This window comes from Festucalex cinctus, chromosome 11, assembly GCF_051991245.1.
Source record: "Festucalex cinctus isolate MCC-2025b chromosome 11, RoL_Fcin_1.0, whole genome shotgun sequence".
Taxonomy (NCBI): domain Eukaryota; kingdom Metazoa; phylum Chordata; class Actinopteri; order Syngnathiformes; family Syngnathidae; genus Festucalex; species Festucalex cinctus.
The window spans coordinates 14,744,201-14,765,520 of NC_135421.1; the positions used below are offsets into that span (position 1 = coordinate 14,744,201).

The 21,320-nt window shown below is 43.6% G+C and overlaps 1 protein-coding gene across 1 annotated transcript; it reads left to right on the forward strand.

Annotated features, from left to right (window-relative positions):
* The first annotated feature begins 481 nt into the window (after positions 1-481).
* mylkb (myosin light chain kinase b) lies at positions 482-21,196 on the forward strand. Its single transcript, XM_077537065.1, has 18 exons — positions 482-1,569; positions 3,008-3,124; positions 5,011-5,064; positions 5,810-5,857; positions 5,922-6,049; positions 6,118-6,274; positions 10,540-10,730; positions 11,554-11,668; positions 11,746-11,778; positions 11,912-12,002; positions 13,887-14,090; positions 14,974-15,191; positions 15,273-15,396; positions 16,779-16,931; positions 17,140-17,354; positions 17,938-18,066; positions 18,136-18,248; positions 19,458-21,196. The coding sequence occupies exons 1-18, from the start codon at positions 1,170-1,172 to the stop codon at positions 19,587-19,589; spliced, it is 2,622 nt and encodes an 873-aa protein (XP_077393191.1). The 5' UTR covers positions 482-1,169; the 3' UTR covers positions 19,590-21,196.
* Positions 21,197-21,320: the final 124 nt, after the last annotated feature.

Sequence of the window (21,320 nt, forward strand, 5' to 3'; positions counted from 1 at the left end):
AAAACATGTCAGTTTTTCACTTCCGTCGCACTACGACGAGTACGTGCGAGTAGGTCATCCAAACAAATACTCGCCATGCAGTATCCATGGCAGCGATTTCTTGTTGCTTGCGTTCATGTAACTGGCTACTTTGTCCATCCTGCTGTGCACCCCCACCCCCATCATCATCATCATCCGTCCCCAAAGCGTCTAAAATTCCCCAAAGTGGTGTTTTCTAATCCTGCCATCTCTTCCTGTTTGCTCGGACGCAAGTTTCCCCCTCAGCCCTCTTCCAAGCTAGCAAGGTGTGCCCGTTGCATCACTTCCTGTGGCAGCGCCAACCAATCAATCAATCAATCAATGTCATGTCTGATTGACAGCTACCACGAGGAAGACCACTTCCTGCCCCGGGGCCACGTTTTTCATGGGAACCCGCCGAGACGATGGCGAGTCGTCTCCGCCGTTCTCCAGGCTCCATGACCTTATTTGGCCACGGCGCTCACTTGATGTGATGTAAGACACAGCGCCCCCCCCCATATCCCCACTAACCCCCACACCCCCCTCCCCCCCGCTGCAGGAGGCGGGGGCCAGTGCTACTCTTCCAGATCAGGGGCTTTAACCCAGCTGTTTATTCTCTCGTTGGCTCCATCCGCCGAGGAAGAGGAGGAGGCGGCGGCGGCGGCGGCAGACAGTGGGACGGGGCGCACAAGAACCTGAACAAGAACCAGACGAAAAGAATTAGAAGAAGGACTTGCGGAGCAAAAGGACTTCCCAGTGTCAGTAAGGAGGAAAGAAGGAGTCTCTGTAAAAGAACCAGCTCAACAAAACGGAGAAAGAAAAAAAAAAAAGAGGAGGAGACATGCTCAATACATGCTGGCGGGAGGCCAAGTAAGGAACACCTGAGCAACAACTAGACCAAGAACCCGGAGAAGAGGAAGCGCAATAAAAACATTTTTTTTAAAAAGACGAGTCTACAGTGGCGGCGAGCCAAGCAGGGAGGAAAGAAGAACAACACGAGAAGGACAGAAGGAGTCGGTCCACGTTGGTGAGAGGCGCAAGAACCACCTAGACCAGGTACAAGAAGGAGAAGCAACAGGAGGAGGCAGAAGAAAGAGGAGGTGCACCGGGCGGGGGGGGTGCGGGTAGCAGGTTGGAGGGGGGGCAAGGGCAGGGACGCCACCTCAACCACCATGGACTTTAAGGCCAACTTGAAGGGGGTCAAGGCCAAGACGGAGGAGGAGCGCAAGGCGGCCAGCGGCGCCACAGCGCAGGTGGACTTCCGCGCCGTGCTGGGGAAGAACAAGGCCACCGCTGGCCCACCAGCAAAGAAGAACGCCTCCGCCGCCGACAGCAAGAAGGCGAGTGGCGTGGACAAGAACGGACAGGACGGCGAGGTGGTCAACAACTGCGTGAAGGACAGCGGCGAGATGCCGCCGCGCTTCGCCGAGAAACTGAGCGACGTGACTGTGGTGGACGGCCAGCGTCTGCACCTGCAGTGCCGGCTGGACGCCGCCTGCGACGTCAGTGCCAGCTGGACGCTCGATGGGAAACTCGTCAAAGCCTCCAAGTTCATCGTTCTCAAAAACCAAGGTCAGAGCACACACACAAACACACGCGTTTGTTTTGTTCTCTTTGTGGGTCCATCTCATTGACATTATGCATTTGCTAGCCTCTCCCCCTAAATCTAACCACCAAAAATGATTGGCTATCCCCAATTCCTTACCCTAACCTTAACCATAACCCAATTAAAAGCGAAACTCTAAAAGCAAGTCGTGACCCTCTCAAAAACAGGTCTGAACTTGTGGGGACCACCAAAATGGCCCCACAAAGGACGGGTGGCCCCACAACTCGGTGAACTCCCAAAATATTGGCCCCAAATATTGACCCTAACCATAAGTCCAACCTTTGTAACAAACGCTATTATGCACACACGGCTTGTATCATTGTGGGGACTTCTCATTGACATAATTCCTTACCCTAACCTCAACCATAACCCAATTGAAAGCTGAACTCTTAAAGCAATTCCTGACCCTAAAAAAAGAGGTCTGAACTTGTGGGGACCACCAAAATTCACCCACAATTTCAAGTCAGTCCCCACAATGGTAGTTAACCTGGAAAAACACACGCATATATGGGCCTCACAATGTAGCAAAGACAAACGCACACATGCACACAGAAGAGTCGTTTTTTTAATCAACACTTGCATGCAGGTGCACATGCGCGCACCCATGCAAGTGGAAAACTTTGTTTTACTTTTTCATTTCATTGTTATTAGTCTTATTATTTGTTGTTGTTTTTGTGTATAAGATGAAAAAAAACATTTCAATTATAGTTCAGGATTTTAAAACCATTTAGCGGATCAGAAAATGTATGGATACATTATGAAACAAATCAAATGGGGTTGCCAAAACAAAACAAAAAAAAGCCGCCTCAGCATTTAGCTGAGATCAGAAGAGCAGATCAGAAGCCCATCAGGTCAAAGGTCAACCGCACGTGGATGGGTGCTACTTCTGTATTAGCATGGCTAGCATTTGCACACTTTTTCTTCACCAAACATTTTCAAAATAAAAGAGCAACACATTTTTGCATGCACTTTTGACCACATTTTGTCCAACTTCATTTCATTTGCTGATTCTGAAAATCCTTCAACGTTGTTTCAAAACAAAAGCATACATTTAAAATTTTCTTTTTTCACTTTTGATGACCACTTTATTGATTTGAAGCGTTCCAACTTGATTCCGTTGGTTCGTTTTTATTCCAGAAAGGTTTTCAAAACATTCTCAAAGTAAAAACTAAAAAAAAAAAAAATAATAATAATAATATATATATATTTTTTCCCTTTATTCTGACCGATTGCAAAAGTGAGGCCAAATGTCACTTTTTCTTTTCATTTGGACTTTGGTGGCCAGTTGATCAGCTTCTGTTGAGCTCATTCCATTCTGGACACCTTTCAAAATAATAGCACACATTTGATTTGTTTGAAGTGTCCATATTGTGATGCTTTTTGTTTTGTTTTGTTTGCGCGAAGGCGGCATGTGCTCGCTGAGCATCGACAAGGCGCTGCCCGAGGACGAAGGCGAGTACAAATGCAAGGTGGAGACGTCGGCGGGCCGGGCCGAATGTTCTTGTTTGGTCCTGGTGGACGGTAAGAAACATTACAGTCACATTAAAACGCTCGGGATTTTGGATCCGAAAATCGGCCCACATTCATTCACTTTTTTCTTTTTTTTTTAAATTCTTTATTTTGAACTTTTTCACACTTTTACAGATGGGTACCGTTCATATGTGCAAAAATATGTCAGTAAACCCTCCATAAAAAAATTCCCATTAAAAAAAAAAAAAAACTTCATACAATGTAAACAATATGAGCGTCATGAACATCAGGGAGCGAGCGTGACATTATTTTCAAATGATCCTCATTCAAAATGAAATTGGGCTTTTTCATTTGAATGTACCTTAACTCATTTTCCCCAACCAACCGCGATTGTGATTTACAAATGCTGTTCGGCCTTCCATTTTGTAAATGCCCATTATTATATCCCACCATGCATTGTTCATTTGATCTGCCATTTTGAAATTTAATCTCAGTTTTAGTCCAGTCTCAATCACGCTTGTTAGTTTTTAATCATAGTCAACTTCATCCTGTTTTTATTTACTCCATTTTTAGTCGACTACAAATCGAGCATATTAGTCTTTAGTTTAGTCCAAGAAAATGTCATTTATTCATCTAGTTTTAGTCAACAAAAACTGTCAACGTTTCAACCATTTTACCCTTGTATATATTTTTTTTGTCAGCAGATTATGTTGAACATTTCAGATCTAAAACTATTTCACATACAATTTTCTCTCATCTTTTTTTATGAAAAGCAACATAGCGACTTAGCCAGCATTAGCGGTCAGATTAATATAATTGTCAGAACGTTATAGCTGTTTAGCTGTTGGCTTTTTTTTTTTTTTTTTTTTTTTACAAAATCATATAATTTTCATCTCATTTTTGTTCAATAATTAAAAGTCCATAGATTTGAGTCCATTTTCTTCATTAGTCGACAAAAATGCATACTGATTTAGTCCCACTTATTGTTTTTTTAATACGGGTTTTAGTTGAGTTTAGTTTGGTGAAAAATGTGCGTTGACGAAATTATTTTTGTTTAGTTTTCGTTGACGAAATTAACACGACCGCCATGTTGATCATTCACTTTTTTTCCATTCACTTCCAATTGGTCCTATTCAGGATGCATAACATTGTGCTAATGCGTCTTGTCCTAAAAGGCATGTTCTTTATAGGGCAAATGTTGCCAAGTGGGTACTAGTTAGCCCCAAGAACAACATGAGTAACAGCTCTGGGCTGTGTTAAAAAATAAATAAATAAATAAATAAATGCTCACCAGTGATGGCCTTTGCTGTGTATTTTGAGATTTATCTTATAAATGTAAAGTGCGTTACAACTAAAATCTCTTATTATTATTATTATTATTATTATTATTATTATTACAGTTTTATGATTGGGACACTGTGACTTACTAGAAGGCAATGACCATGTTCGACATTTTCATCTGTCGCAAACATTTGACGTTTGCTTTCAAATTCAATTGAAAGTTGATTTGGCGACGGATATTTCTGCTGACGGTTGGTTTATCAGAATGTCGATTGCCCCCCTGCCAATGTTTTGTTCCACTTTACTCCTCTTTTGGACTTGATCGAGGAACGAAATCAAATGGAGCAGCTGGAAATATTTGTCATTCTTTGCAGAGGATAAAGAATACATGTGTCAATTTATCGTGCGTCTTGCACGCTTCCAATCAGTGCCTGATGGGTGCTAATTTTGTTAGCGTTGTGGCTCGTTAGCATCAGGCCGGCAAATGAGAGTGCTTGTCGACTTTTCCAAAGCTAAATGTGCCGTCTCGTGCTCCAATTGTTGCTCTCAACTCAAAAACGAAGATGTACAAGTGAAAGTGTGTAGTCGCTCGTAAGTGGAGGTCGCTCGTTTGTCATTTTTCTGTTTGAAGGCTTTTATGTGTTTGTGGTTGGCAGATCCTCCGGAAAAATCCGCGGCTGACGGCAAGAAGACGGCGGCCACCTCGGAGAGTAAGTTGACGAAAATCGTTTACAAGCGCCGTTTGAAGCATGGTTTGAATGGTGGGAGCGACGAGACGTTGATGAGCAACACACAAGAAGAAGAAGAAGAAGACGACGACGCCTCGCTGGCTCGCTCGCTTTGTCCCAATAAGGACATGCAGGCTGGGAACTGCTTGCACACGCACACACATATCTCCAATTCTGTCAAACGCACACACATCGGGGTTAAAATAGTTTTGCAGTTATGACTTGGACTTTTTTTTGTTTTGTTTGCCAAGCAGCCGTGTTGGTTTTGATTCGTTTTGATTTTCCATGCAGTTGTGAACGTTGACGACGTTACGAACGTGGACGAAAGAAGCCCCTTGAGATGCGACATCTCGTTTGCGAGGGGCCCCACACAATCATAATTTTGCAGCAATTAGAATTAGAATACAGCCATGTTTCATCATTATTCACAAATCCGTGTGGAATTGTGAGTAATTGAGCTTTTTTTTCAACATGGCCCTGGTTGATCTCTTATACTCTGCTGCCACCTGCTGGCTGTTGGTGTAATAACTACCATTTCTTCACCTGTTCTTTGCAGCTGAGAGGCTGCATGAAAGCCTTCTGTATACTCGAGCATAAAAAAAATAAACAAAACGTATAAATACGTCTTTGGGACACTTAAAACATTCAAAATAGAACGTATTTGTACGTTTTTGGGAGTAAATGAGTTAATAAACAAAAAGTAACTGAAACTACATTTTATGTTTAGGTGAAGCTCGAATAAAGAAGCCCACAGCCAAGACGCCTCCCAAACAAGGTGACACGCGCACACGCACACACACCTAGCATGCACGTTTATTGATATGTGTGTGTGCGCGCAGCACTGCCTCCCCACATCATTCAGTTCCCGGAGGACATGAAGATCCTGGCGGGGGAGAAGGTGGAGATCCTGTGCAAGTTCTCTGGAGCTCCACCCATCAGCTGCACTTGGCTCAAGTTCAGGAAGCCGGTGAGACATACGCACACCTGCGCACGCACACATCTTTTGATTTTGAAGATGCGGGCACATGTGTCCAGATCCAGGAGGGCGCGGCCGACACGTCCATCGTGAGCACGGACAACAGCAGCCTGCTGACCATCGCCAGCGGACAGCAGGAGCACTGCGGATGCTACACCATTGAGCTGAGGAACCAATATGCCCTCCGGCAGGCCGCGCTCAACCTCACCATCGTGGGTGAGGAATCGGCCGCTGAGCATTAGCATGTTAGCATTCCCATTTCCGTGTTCGTTTGTTGTCCTAAGGTCAGGTTAGCATTCGTGTGAGAATAGCATGAACATGAGCATGAATTGTCATGCTAGCAGTCACCAAGTTCTTTACATTATCTTAGGGTGAGCATTATTTAGCATAGGCATTAGGGATAGTGTACGCTTTGACATGAACATGAACCTGTTAGTCTTGGCAGGTAAGCATTTTAGCTCGAACATTAACGTTAGAGTTGTGTTAGCATTAAGGCCGGAATGTGCATGCTATCGTAAGCATCATTTTGACCCATTAGTAGTAGCATGTTAGCAATTTTGTTTTTAAACTCATTGACCCACAGCCATTTTGACTGAAGCAACCACCTTCGCTCCTGGCTGTTTTACTGGATTTTAACACACAGAATATTGTGTTCAATTGCTATCACATGGAACCTACCAAAGGAAAAATTAGAGTCTCTTCTTTCATCAGGAAAAACAAGTACATTTCTATCTGTTTTCGTTTCGCAGCAATTAGTATTAGAATATAGTTAAGTGTCATCGTTATTCACAAATCTGTTGAAAACAGTGGAGAAAAGAGCTTGTTTTAACATGGCCCTGGTTGATATCTTATACTCTGCTGCCACCTGCTGGTCTGTTTTTTTTTTTATTTTTATTTTTTTTATAACTACCATTGCTTCAACAGTTCTCTTCAGTTCAGAGGCTGCATCAAAGCCCTCTGTATGCTGTAGCATAAAAAAACAACATAAAAACCGTATGAATACGTTTTTGGGACCATACCATGGAAATATTTAAATTGAAAGTTTTTGGGAGCAAATGAGTTCTGATGAAACACACTGGCTACCCCCATTAAGACAAACGTGAAATGCCCCACTATATGTACTGGATGTGACCTAAGATGGTCCGAGAAGGGGATTCTTTTGTGTGAGGGGTGTTCACAGTGGACTTGTCCCTGTAATCAGGCCCAAAAACGGGTCGGACGACTATCTTAAACGTTTTGAATACGAATGACTAAAAAGCAAAATCTAGTCATTTGACCTGGTGAACTTATACATGAACGGACTGTAGCCAATTGAAGGAACGCGGCCGTAAATGAGAACACCCCAACTACTAAAAGTGGTACTTGGTCTAAAAGTTGGTTCTCCAAACGGTAAAGCATTTTTTTTTTTTGCCGTCATGGCGATTTTACAACGCTCACGCCTTTTCAGTAACCTTCGGGAAACATCGGTGCGTAACCGGCTTTCTGTTACTTTCTGAGATCATGCGAGATTTCTGCCTCGTAGGACTTGTTGAAGGATTGTTGATGGCACCGAATCTTAATCCGTGTGTTCAACTTATCGGAGCAGACCGCCAGTGGCGGAGCCAGACTTTTATAAATAGGGGGGCCGGGGGGGGGGGGCAAGGATACTTCATCCAAAGATGATGCCAAATTTGTTTTCATGAAAATTAATTTCAATCGGAGTCTCTAGAGATGTTCAAATATATTTAAGTACATATTAAGCACAGGGGAGATTTTTGCACATAATGTGCTGTTTATTAAGAATGTATAAAATGTACAAAAAAAATAATTCAGCACTGTTTAACTTGAATGAACTTGCACGCACACGCAGATACTGTATTCATGCAATTACAGTACTTTTATCAACATAACATTATAATATGAACATAATGCAAATTTGTATTACAGTATGACTAAAGATCCTGTCTAAGTGCCAAACTCTCCTTGTCGTTTCATTTTCCACACACCCTATGAAAAATAAATTTATTACTCCAACTACTACTTCATTTACAACCACATAATTTATTAATGTGATTAATTAATAATAATGTTAATAAATCCTCCACTTCTACCTGTAAATGCAAACGTCAGTTAGTGTCTGTTTGAACTTTCAACCATTGGAGGGTGCTATTGTATTGCATAACAACAACAACATACTTATTTTTAGCTTGCACAAAACTACGTTGCTTATTGATGTCCGTCCAAAACAATCTATCTGAACTAGAGGTGTCAGTGGATTAAAATTTGTAATCATAATTAATCGCATTACTTCAATAATTAACTGACTATTAATCACACATTAATTGCACATTTTATATCTCAATTTATACCTACATTTACAATAAAATGTACAATTTCAATATGGTTTTGTTTTTTTTTAGTCATTGATAGAGTAATTTCATAACAATTCAATTAAAAAAATTAAAAATTCATTGATAGAGTAATTTCATAACAATTCAAGAAAAAAAAAGTTTAAAAAAATAAAAATAAAATATGTGCTGTACTGTAAAACCAAACCAAAGCGTGACTGATTTGTTTTGGTCATTTTTCTATCACTACAACATGGTATAATTGCATTTGTAAGACAATCGTGAAAGCTCAATGCATTTCTCTTTTCATATTAGGAGCTGCCTAATTTTTAACATGAAGTAACTTGTGAAATTATGCACATTTTTAAAACTGTAAAATACAACAGTCCCCACAAATATATGCATTCGCGCTCGGCTTTTATTTTGTTAAGTGAAATAGGATGTGCATTGTAAAATGACGAATTTTTACTGCATAGGAACCAGAAACGACCGATGTGTTTTTTTCATATTAATAGCTCTGTAATTTTAAACAATAAGTAACTTGCGAGTTTCTGCACATTTTAAAATTGTAAAATACAACTTGACGCCAATCCCCACACATTAGGCAGTATCATTTAATTTATTACTGCTAAATTGTGTTATAGTGATTCCTTTTAATGACGTCGGAGGACGCTTTTATTTTGTTAAGTTCTCGGATGCGAGACGCAGCTGAGGCCGCTCTACTGTTACAGCGAACACATCGGTAGTTTCACTTTCACCTTGAGATATTTTGTGGAGATGCTGAATAAAATACGCCTCACATTTAAAGATAAATAGGCTTGTGCTCACTCCAACTGTCAAGACGGCGTCCATTCAGCTCTTTACTCTCACAGGGGTTTCAGAGTGCCCATGGACGCCTCTTGGTGCTCGGTGCGAACGCAACGGCTAACCGAGTGCGTTCTTTCAAAGCAAGGCACGGGTGGTAGTGGTGAGACACAGTCCAAATGGCTCCTCCACCTATATTCTGCCCCTTAAACACTGTATTTTAGCTCCAGTGCTTTTCTATTGGGTAGTTTTGACGTGGACGTTTCTACTGCATGGTGACTAGAATTCCCTGAGTAGAGGCTTTCCAAATAAGGAGCGGTCGTTAATCGAGCGTTAAAAAAAACAGTGCCGTTAAAGCCACTTTAAGTTAACGAGATAATAACGCGACAATTTTGACACCCATAATCTGAACATAAAAGTTATGTTAAACAGTCACTCACGTCTCACAGGCAAACAAACATGATATAGCCAAACGGCAACATGCATTCTTGATGTGCCGGTGTTCTGTCGGATCAGCATACCGGTACTCAGGAGACTGCTCATGAAAACAGATGATTCTCCTTCTACAGACTCCTAGTGAGCTGGATTATAATGCTTTGTCGTAAGTAGCGCCAGCCACTGTTCAGGAGGGGCATAACAATTAGTAGGCGTCTGCTTGAAAACAATGCTGGCAGGCTGAATCGGCAAGGCGTGCGACGTCACTGCGCCGGTGCCGTGATATGTCAATAATTTGGCGTCTGCTGGGTCCAATCACATTTCAGCAGGGGCACGTGCCACCCCGGCCCCCCCTCTGGCTCCGCCATTGCAGACCGCACACAATTTGACCAAAACTGTTCAATAGCTGATTCTCTATCTTGCGGTGATAAATGAGATTTGAACCATCCTTGTGGGTGTTACCGGGCCTAAGGTCGTGTCTCCGACCACGTTTTCATCTTTGTCCTGGACCTCATCTCTGTCTATGACCACGTCTGTCTCAAAATCTTGGTCCTAAAAGTCCTACCTGGACCACTTCCATGTTAGCACTTTAGCGTAAGCACGCATTTGCGTGTGTCGGATCTGGGCTTACCGTTGCTCCGCTAAACTAAGCTAAGGTGGTCGGGTCGGAGTGGATTGACCAATCTTTGTTTAGGGAAACATGAAGGCAGTGCGGATGCCTTTTATGGCAGCGTTTCCACTTAGCTTAGCCTTTGCGTGACCTCCGACTGGGCATGCCAGCCCTCCTTCTCCTGACCAAGAAAAGACATGTCCAGTATTTTGGAAAAGTCATGTTCTACTCAATAGAAGGATGCTAACTTCTTTAGCACCTTTAGCGTGAGCGGAATCATTCAAAAGCATCCTCCCATCTTCCAGACAAGCCGGACCCGCCCGCAAAGGTTCCGGCCCTGTCCGACGTGAAACGCTCCAGTCTTACACTGTCCTGGTACGGTCCCACCTATGACGGCGGCAGCGCCGTCCAGACCTACCACCTGGAGATGCACGACTCTGTGGACCGCAAGTGGACGCCGCTCGTGTCCTGCAACAGCACATCCTACAACGTCCAAGTGCGTCCGTTTACATGTCTCTGACCGGCGTCCGATTCTACCTCAAACGCCCAATTCACGCTGACTGCAGTACGGACGCTAGATTCCCTCCCAAACAAACAAGTTTGAAATATAGCGGATTTATCTTGATGCGAGAAAGTACGTTTTATGTTTAAATAGTGTTATTTTGTCATGTTTAATTTATTCTGAGTTCATTTTTTGTCTTAAATGTCCGACTCATGTCATGCTACGTAGTTATCTAGCTTCCCTCCCAAAAAAACAAGTTTGCAAACGGATTTATTTTGAAATATGCTGGATTTACCTTGATGCAAGATGCCCGACTTCCTGTCCGGCTCTTGTAATTTCTTCAGCTTCGTGAAAATCCGCATGCGGTGGGTGTCCGGAAAAAAACAGAATAGTTGCAGATACCTTCCGCAACGCCGCATCCGTTCCACATACGCTGCAGCTGGTGTGAAATGACACGCAGACTCCAATGCGTTCTATTCTTGTGGCATCCGTACGGTCGCCGTATGGAAAATGCACCTCGTCCGTTCCGCAATCAGTGTGAATTGGGTCTGTCCATGTTGGCCTATGTCTTTGTGTTTATACGGTTTTCCATGACCCGTTCTCAGAGCGCCTCCTCCGAGTTGATTGCTCCTTCCATGTCCTTGACACGTTACAATGACTCCCTGGTCTGAGTTCTAATCATGACACGCCTCACTGCAATATGATTGGTTGCGGGCAGGACAGGCTTCAACTTTCAGGAAGTCCTGGGCTTTTAGTCCATGAAACTTGAGTTGAGTTGATTCTGGCCCCGTCTCATCATCTTTCCATCCACCTCCAGAACCTTCTTCCAGAGCACCAGTACAAGTTCCGGATCCGAGCGGAGAACATCTACGGCATCAGCGAGCCGAGCGCCGAGTCCGAGGAGGTCACTGTGGGCCTGGCAGACGACAACGGTGCAGACCCGCCGGACCAAGTGCGTCTGACCCGACCCAATTCAATAACGTGTTGTTTTCTTTGCTTCCATCAACAGAGAACCAGGAGGAGGTGGAGGAGGAGGAGGACGGTACGCATACGCACGCTTCCCGTTTACACTTGACCTTAAAACGTCCTGATGACCAGAACACGTGTGACTTGCGCGCGTGATCGGGTTGTTCTTTTTGACGTGACTGCTCTCGTGCCCCTTCCCCTCGTGGCAGACTCGGAAAAGGAGCCGGACTACAGGCAGGTGACGGTCCGAACGGACGTGAAGGTCAAGGAGCTGTACGATGTGGAGGAGCGGCTGGGAACGTAAGCGCCGTCGAGCATGTGCACCAGCTTTGGATCAATGACACGCGCCCACATGCTGTGATTGCTCACAAATCCGTCTTTCTCCTTCTCGTCTACTTTCCTGCTTTCTCCTATTCTCACGAGTAATCGAGTCAGTTCAGCATCGACTGCCGTGTGCGACCCGAGCAACCCTGAAGAAATCGCACCGAGCGTGCGATCGTCCACATTCGTCTTTTTGTAGATGTCAAGTTGTGGTGGGAACTTCCACCGGTTCTTATATCTTAATGCGGGAGATATGATGCAAATGCTAATGACTGCATGTTCTCAGTAGAACTATTGACTGGATGCCAGAACAATCGAGTACACAGCTGTGGAGCCTTTAGTATAATAGTCTCTCATCTTAATACTGTCTTGGCCGCCCACCCCACCCGCACACGGGGAACGGCTCAGCCTGCCCTCGCCCATGTGAGAATGTGTGACCTGATGGTCTTAATTGGTTTCGGCTGGATATGTGATCAATAGAAAGGCTCCAAGCCAGGACGACTATCTACACAGTAAATTCTGTAGTGTCATTTTGACTCTATTAGAGTCGAATTTTGACTCTATTTAGAGAGGGACCAAATAGACTCGGTCTTAGAGTAAACTAAGATTTACACCAGGAAGAGAGTAAAATAAAAAATAAAGTAAAAAATAAAATAAAATTCACTCAATGTTTAAGGTTGGAGCTCACGACCTTCAGCTTGGGACACTACCACCTGAGCTATGCCCCTCCCACTGTTTGCTTTTCTCCAAGAGACCAAAGATGGTCTTTGGTCTGTTAGGAAGATTCCATGCAATCATGGAATCAGCTGCAACCGACATGAGCGATATACTAGGCGAAAGCAGGAGCTGCGCGGCTCAGGGAGTATATCGGCCATCTCCCAAGCTGAAGGTCGTGAGTTCCTTCCTCAACTCTTGAGTCACTTTGATTTATTTGACTCTCTTCCAAGTGTAAATATGACTCTAAAACAGTCAATTGGACTCGATTTAGATCGGGACCAAATTGACTCTACAAAATTGACTGTGTAATCATGGAGAGGCCTCAACGAAGATCGAGATGGCAAATCCAAATCCGGAAAGTAAAACCCTGCCACAGTTTTGGCTTTAGCTGCACGCGCTTCGACTGGTGCACGTTGACGGGTGGATCAGTCGCATGCGGATCCTGCCGCGCAAAAGGATGAGTCGCTTACGCCCAATTCACACTGACTGCGCGATCGATGCAGTGTGTTTTCCGTATGGCGGCCGTAAGGACGTCGCAAGAATAGAAAGTATTCGAGTCTGCGTGTCAATTCACACCAGCTGCGGTGTGTCTGTGGAACGGATGCGGCGATGCGGAAGCTTTCCGCAAGCGTTCTACTTCTTTCCGGCCGCATTGCGGATTTTCATCAAGCTGAAGAAATTAACACAAGCCGGAGAGGAAGTCAGGCCTCTCGCATCAAGGTCAATCCACTATATTTCAAAAATAAAACCGTTTGCGAACCTAGTTTTCTTTGGGGGGAGGGAAGCTAGCTAACTACGTAGCATAACATGAGTTGGACATTGAAGACAAAAAAATGAGCTCAGAATAAATGAAACATGACAAAATAACACGATTTGAACACAAAACGTACTGATCCATGGTAGAAGTCCAAAAAGCATCTGGACGTGACAACAGGCAAGCGTGGCTGTTTTTTACAAATAGGACTCGGTCATGACACGGTCGTTTTTGCGTGAACCCCGTGATCTTGTGTGGAGATTTCCGGACACGCAACGCACGCGGTGTGAATTGAGTGTCCATTGCGGATGCCGTATGGAAAGCGCACCGCGGCCGTTGCGCAGTTGGTGTGAATTGGGCGCTCACGTGGATATCGGTGCTGGTGTGGGCAGGGGCAAGTTTGGTCAGGTGTTCAAGCTGGTGGAGAAGGCCACCAAGAAGGTGTGGGCGGGCAAGTTCATCAAAGCGTACTCGGCCAAGGACAAAGACAGCGTTCGGCAGGAGATCGGCATCATGAACAGCCTCCACCATCCCAAGCTGGTCCAGTGCGTGGATGCCTTCGAGGGAAAGTCCGACATCGTGGTGGTGCTGGAGATGTACGTGGGTGGTGCTTTTCTTTTCTCGACTTCGGACTCGACTTGGACTTGAGACTTGACTTGAAGGTTGCCCGCTTAAACATTTTCACCACCGCTTAGACTCACATTCATACAACGGCGTATTAGGGCCACGTATAAATATTTTTTTAGTGTTGTTCCGATACCGTTTTTTGGCCCCCGATGCCGATCCAGATACCCAGCTTTGCAGTATCGGCCGATACCGATATACCGATACTTAAGTTTTGTTTGTTTTTTTCCTCAACATGAAAAAGCTGTCCTGCCATTGGTTGAGAGCATTCAAGGGCCAATAGGATATTTTGGATCAGCATGCAGTGAACATGTCACATGTCAGTGAATGTTGTGCACGAGCAAGACACAAGATGCTGCATCCAAAATCCTATATTAATGGTATCGGTATGTTACTTGCCCACACATAGCGAAAATCTGCGTATAATTGACGCCAATTGTTTTGAAGTTACATACCATGATTTTACCGATTTGGCCCGCATTGTAATATATTTTCCTCCAAGTGGCCCTTGAGCTAATATGAGTTCAAATCTTGAAGTATACTACTTTTTGATAAGGCTAGATGAACTTTGGCGCCATCTTGTGGTATCTGAAGGCATTACATCAGGGGCACAAAACTACAAAGAGAATCACCTCGTGACTTGGCAGCAAACCTTTTACAAAAAAAAGTGAATAGTGAATTGCAAATATTAGCTAAGTCTACATAATTCGCTGGTGAGTGTCCACTAATCCTTTTATTGGCAAGATGACGAATGACTTGTGACTTGACTTGAGCAAGATGAAAAGACCGAAGTTGCTCGAATTGACGTCGCCGAGCCGGAAAACGGATTTTTGACGCGAGCGGTGTGCCGGCCAGGATCTCCGGCGGCGAGCTGTTTGAGCGCATCATCGACGAGGACTTTGAGTTGTCGGAGCGCGAGGTGATCAAGTACATGCTGCAGATCGTGGACGGGGTGGGCTTCATCCACAAGCAGGGCATCGTGCACCTGGACCTCAAACCCGAGAACATCATGTGTGTCAACAAGATCGGCAGCAGGATCAAACTCATCGACTTCGGCCTGGCCAGGCGGCTCGGTGGGTGACGACGTCGGCCCACGACGGCGAGCCGCCGCCATCTAACCCCGCCTGTCCTTGTTTGTTGTTTGTCTCTGGCAGAAAACGCAGGCACCCTCAAAGTTTTGTTCGGAACGCCCGAGTTTGTAGCACCCGAAGTCATCAACTACGAGGCCATCGGTTACCCCACCGACATGTGGAGCATCGGCGTCATCTGCTACATTCTGTGAGTAGCTCACGTTGCTTCCGTTTTTACACAGGCCAAAAGTACTCGCATTCTCCACTTGAGTACAAGCACAAAAAACAACTTGGGTCAAAGTACTCACTAGTGTTGATTTTGTCTGCCATTTTGAAATGTCGTCTCAGTTTTCCTCCAATTTTAGTCACACTTTTTCTCAGTTATTCAACCTCATCCCATTTTTGTTTAGTCCATTTTTAGTTGACTGTCCCAATTGTTTGTGCTATGTGTCACATGACAATGTCACAGATCTGACAGATTAGGAGAGACAAGATTTGACAAAATCATGTCATTTTCTTCTCGTTTCTGTTAATGAACTAAAATATCCATAGATTTTAGTCCACTTTTTATGAAGTGTGGGATGTAATGATATCCAAACATCACCATACCATATTATCTCGATATGAAGCTCACAATACGATAATCATCGCAATATTGTGTGGAGGTTGGCGATATAAAGGTCACAATATTGTAAAAAAAAAAACAAAAAAACAAAGAGCTCATACAAAAAAAAACACAATATTGTGCTATTGTACACTACAGCAATGCATATAAAGAGCCTACAATCTTGAATGGGGTGGGAATCTTTGTCTCATAATTCGATTCAATTCCGATTTTTCGGTGTGGGATTTGATTCAGAATCAATTTTTGTTTCTGAGCAATTTTTGATTCCAAATGATTTAATTTCTGCTTCAATTTATGGATGTGAAAGGAATCGTCATGATCGACTCCAGTCTGACTTGCTAATGCTAATTAGCGCGCTACTCGGGCCACTTTGATCCCGCAAAAGAAGGCCTATTCATACAAAACGCTTCAGGAATGTTGACAGAGAAGCATCTTAACATTACTCACCGGCAGATGCTCTTCCTACGCTGCAAAAACAAAAACAAAACCAAAACAAAAAAAACACAACTTTTATTGGCATATCTTGATTGTGCCTTTTTCCTTCTATTCTCCAACTTAACAGTGTATCAGAACACGTGGAACCACACTGCCCCTAAGTGGCCAAATCGGGTACAACATGAAGAGCGCTCCTAATAAAGGAACATACATACAAACAAGAGCAAGACAGCATAAAATAATTGAAATAAAATCAATTTTGGGACATTTAAAATCGATTCTGAATCATACTAAATGAGAATCGTGAATCTTGCTTGTGTGTAACACTTCATATGATTGGAGGAGCCGGGAGACATCAACGGCTGCTTTTTCTTCCAGGTTTGAATCGTTTGCGTGCATTTCAAAACAAAAGTCACAACCGTGTTTTGAAAACGTATCAAGTCAAAAGTACAAATACTCATGATAAACGTAAAAAGTAGCCTAAAAAATAAATACTGGTGACCTGCATTTGTGTTTTGTCGCGGCGTCAGGCTGAGCGGTCTGTCGCCGTTCATGGGCGACAACGACAACGAGACGCTGGCCAACGTGACTTCGGCCACGTGGGACTTTGAGGACGAGGCCTTCGATGACATCTCCGACCACGCCAAGGATTTCATCACGCGGCTGCTCAAGAAGGACATGAAGTCAGATTGTGCTCACATTTACATCACATCATCTCGGCGGGGGCACTTTAATAATTGATCGAACCGCACACCAAAGTCACGTTTCTTTCTTCATCACAAAATGAAAACTTGCCAAACTGTGATCTCCCTGTCGGCAGCCAACGCGGTGGAAATGTTGTCAGCGGGTGACGTGTCTCAGCATCTTTTTGTGCTTTGGTTTTGCCGTCAGGTCGCGCTTGAGCTGCCCGCAGTGCCTGGAGCACACGTGGCTGAAGCAGGACACCAACACCATGAAGGCCAAGAAGCTGTCCAAGGAGCGCATGAAGAAGTACATCCTGCGGAGGAAGTGGCAGAAAACGGGACACGCTCTCAAAGCCATCAGCAGGCTCTCGTCCATGGCCATGATGGCCGGCGTCCACGCCAAGAGGGGCTCGCCCACCGAAGGTACGCGAAGAAATAACGTGCTGCTTCGCTTCATCGCGCACTCACTTCTTCTTGCCTTTATTATTCCGCTTGGCAATCCAAAAAAGTTCTTCCAATCCAATGAGTGCTGTCAAAGTTAACTCATCAATCACAAAAAAATGATCTTATTAATTATTTCTTAACGCAGATTAATCACACTGTTCATTTTGACAACAGATGGTTACAGGTTGCGCAGGTTTGTTTGAGCAATAAACAGAACTACATGCATTCAAGACAAGTATTAAATCAATGTTTGCGTATGACATTCACAATATTCCAAGATGGGATTCATCTGGGTTAGGGTTAGGGTACCGAGCCCTAAACCTAACCCACTAAAAAATGTCATCGTTGACAGCTCTAACGCACAAACTGGGAAATGTGGTGGCTTTTCTTCCAGGCCAAAGAAAGTGTGCAAAATTCCTGGCAGGCCTGAATTTGTTTTGCAAATCGACAAAGAGCTTGTGTTTTATCATTTCCGATTTGTGTGTGAGAGAGCGACCAAATCGTCTTCTGGCGGAAAAGCCAAGCGAAGGTGAAGCGCTTGCTCGTGTGCCGTGCCTTTCAGAGGACAATCCACTTGCGGAGTGCCTGGAGCTGGAGCACAAGGCCGAGTGCAAGCCCACCTTCAGCGCCGTCATCCGAGATGTGGAGGTGGTGGAGGGCAGCGCCGCCCGCTTCCACTGCAAGATCGAAGGTAGCCCCCCCTCAAAGTGGCGCCTACTCACCCGCCTCCGCGTTTGAATTGACCGCGTGCCGTCGGCAGGTTACCCCGACCCCGAGGTGGTGTGGTACAAGGACGAGCAGCCCATCAAGGAGACCAGGCACTTCCAGATCGACTACGATGAGGATGGAAACTGCAGCCTCGTCATTTCCGAGGTGCCGCAAACGATACAAAACAAGCTTTTGAAACATTCAGCACAACGCTGTTACAGGTTCAGGGTGGGTTAGGGTTTAGGGTTAAGGTAAAGGTACCCTAACCCTACCTAGCCCACCCTGTCACAAACTGTAACGTTCAATTACCATCAGCATTTACAAAAACTCAAGTCGCAAATGATACAAGAAGCACACGGTCCATTCGTAGAGTAAATTTGACTCCATATTCTGTCTCAGTCAAGACGTTTTACTCGGAAGAGAGTATAAAAACCTCCACAGTTGAGAAAGCTTCTGGTTGGGTGATAACCAACCTGACCACTCCTACTCGCTGTCAATATATGGCAGGTGTCCGCTAGAATCCTCCTCAATCCATTTTTGACACATCAACAATATGTTAGCTAACGATAAGTCCGGCATAGCTCAAGTGGTAGAGTGGCTAGTGTCCATGCTGAACCTTGTGGGGTGGCTCCTTTAGCCTTTTATTGTTTGCTTTCAAGTATTTTACTGCCTTCCAAGCATAAACCTAAATATTTTCTTTTTACAGTCAAATTTACTCACTTTAGAAAGTGGCAAATTTACACTTTTTTTTCTCACAATTTATGAGATTTTTTTCTCATCAAATTTGCCACTTGGCCACTTTCTAAAGTAGCAAATTTGCAAGTTATTTTTCCTCACAAATTTGCTTTAGAAAGTGGCAAATTTACAATTTGTTTCTTGCTAATTTGCCACATTCTAAAGTGGCAAATGTACAAGTTTTTTTTTTTTCTCTCGCAAAGTGGCAAATTTGTGCGTTTTTTTTTCTCGGAATATTGCCCCCGCCCTTTAAAAAAATATTTATACGTGTCCCTAATACTGTACACCGTCGTAGTATTGTGTGCTTCTGTTTTTTTTTCAATACACAGCCAACCTCTCTGGTGATGGTATGATGAGGTTGATATTGTGACATTTGTGGATATGGTGACCTCCTTCCTTCCGGTCTACGGCAAATGCGATGCAAAGTACAACGTTGCGGTTGGAGCACCCTGCCTAAGTCATACGTTACAAAGAGCCCGTTTGAAAACTGGCACGGCATCTTTTTGTGCCGCTTCTTTTTTTCAAGGTCTGTTTACAGTCAACACAAGTACGGAATGGTCGGTCAAAATGAAGGTGAACGTTTGGGGAAACGTCAGGCTTGGAATTGTAAGGTGTTTAAAGTTGACTTCACCGCCGCAGGTGTCGGGCGACGACGACGCCAAGTACACGGTGAAGGCCGTCAACAACCTGGGCGAGGCCACCTGCACCGCCGAACTGCTGGTCGAGGTCATGGCTGGGGAGGAGGAAGAGGAGGAGGAAGAGGAGGAGTGAGCTTGACAGCTCGGAGTCTCTGGCGGGAGGAAAGCGGCGCCGACAGGAAGTGGCGTGCTTGCACTTCCTGTCTGGTGGCGGGATATTGACAGAGATGGGTCAAGGTGCCACGATTGATGTCACCTGTCAATCACATGTTCACAATGATGTCATTCACGCGTGATTGATTTCAAGAGAAGCCAAGTCCGGTTCGTTCGGCCAATCACAGGCCTTATAAGTTGACCAGTTGACCCGCCTCCGTCGATGCGTATTTCCAATCACAAATGTCTTTTGTGGTGAAGAGGAGCGTGCGTGCGTGTTTTGCTGTGCTCACCTGTGCCTTCACCACCTCCCACGAGGAGCTCACCTGTCATTTACGCGCCGGCGTGACATTGACGATGTCGTGACGTCTCCGTCCATCCGTGATTTGAACTCAAGTAACCTTTTCAGTCATTGACTCGTCGTACAAAACCAACGATTGCTGTCATGCCAAATTGCAACCATTTGAAAGCAATCAAGATCGCTAAACGACAAATCAATCATTTGCAGATCCACGGGTGAGTGTTTGCCTGTTGTTGCCATGACGATGCCACTGCACACTGGTGATGAATGACGTCCGCTCGTGGATGGCTTTGCAAGTTTACGGAGGAGCAAAACTGCAAACATTAAAAATTAATACATGACTCCAGGTGAAAATAAAAATGGATATATAAAAAATATCATGAAACAAATTAAACATTTATTTATATAATTGAAAATAAATATAAATGGAAATAAATATATATATGTATATATATATATATATATATATATATATATATATATATATATATATATATATATATATATATATATATATATATATATATATAAACATAAATAAATAAAAGTAAAAATGAATACAAAATTACAAAAAAACATGATTTAAAAAATAAAAACAAAAAAAAAGAATTCAAAACTGGACAACAACAACAAAAAAAGATTTAAAATATAAATATAAAATAGATGTGGAAAAAAATACAAAAAATAATTATTTAAATGATATTGAATGAATGAATGAATATTTGAGTTAAATATCAATAAATAAAAATGCTCTGCTGTTACATTTATTTATTTCATGCTGCAGAAGCGCTGTCAGGTTGAAAAATCAGCGTGATTTAGTTTGACATTTATTTTTACAATCATATTTTTACATTTTTCTATTTATTTTTACTTTTATTTATATATATTTTTATATTTCCATTTATATTTATTTTTGTATTATTTTTTTTAATTATATATATATTTTGAATGTTATTTTCACTCTTATTCCTTTCTTTTTGAATGTTGTCAATTTTGCTCCTCTGCCGCCACCTTGTGGTTGGAAGACGTCGTCCACCCTCCGTCGTGATCGCGACACACAAAACACGTTGGCGCAATTTCTTCCGCAATACACTCGACACCTCACCAGTGTACGTGCGTGTGTGCGTTGTTGTTGTTTTTTTTTTTTTTCTGACTTTGATTTGATGTCTGTCCATCCATGAGTTGTTGGTCCAAAATATCGTCCACCGACTTCGACACGTACGACAACAGCACACAAATGTAACTTCCTGACACGGAAACTAATAAAGCAATCACAAGAAACGTGAGTGAACCTCCATTTTGGACATCGAGTACCCTGAACAAAAAAAAGTAGCATACAAAATAGCCTATAGAGTATATTTTAGTATACCCAAGTTTATTTTTGGAGGGTTTTCTAAACTTTATAAACTC

Bases quoted from the DNA above. Each gene is read 5' to 3' on its own strand.
- mylkb (XM_077537065.1), top strand. From the start codon at position 1,170: ATGGACTTTAAGGCCAACTTGAAGGGGGTCAAGGCCAAGACGGAGGAG. The intron at 3,125-5,010 runs GTAAGAAACATT...TGTGGTTGGCAG, and splicing joins TTGTTTGGTCCTGGTGGACG to ATCCTCCGGAAAAATCCGCG. The intron at 15,192-15,272 runs GTGGGTGACGAC...TGTCTCTGGCAG, and splicing joins CGGCCTGGCCAGGCGGCTCG to AAAACGCAGGCACCCTCAAA.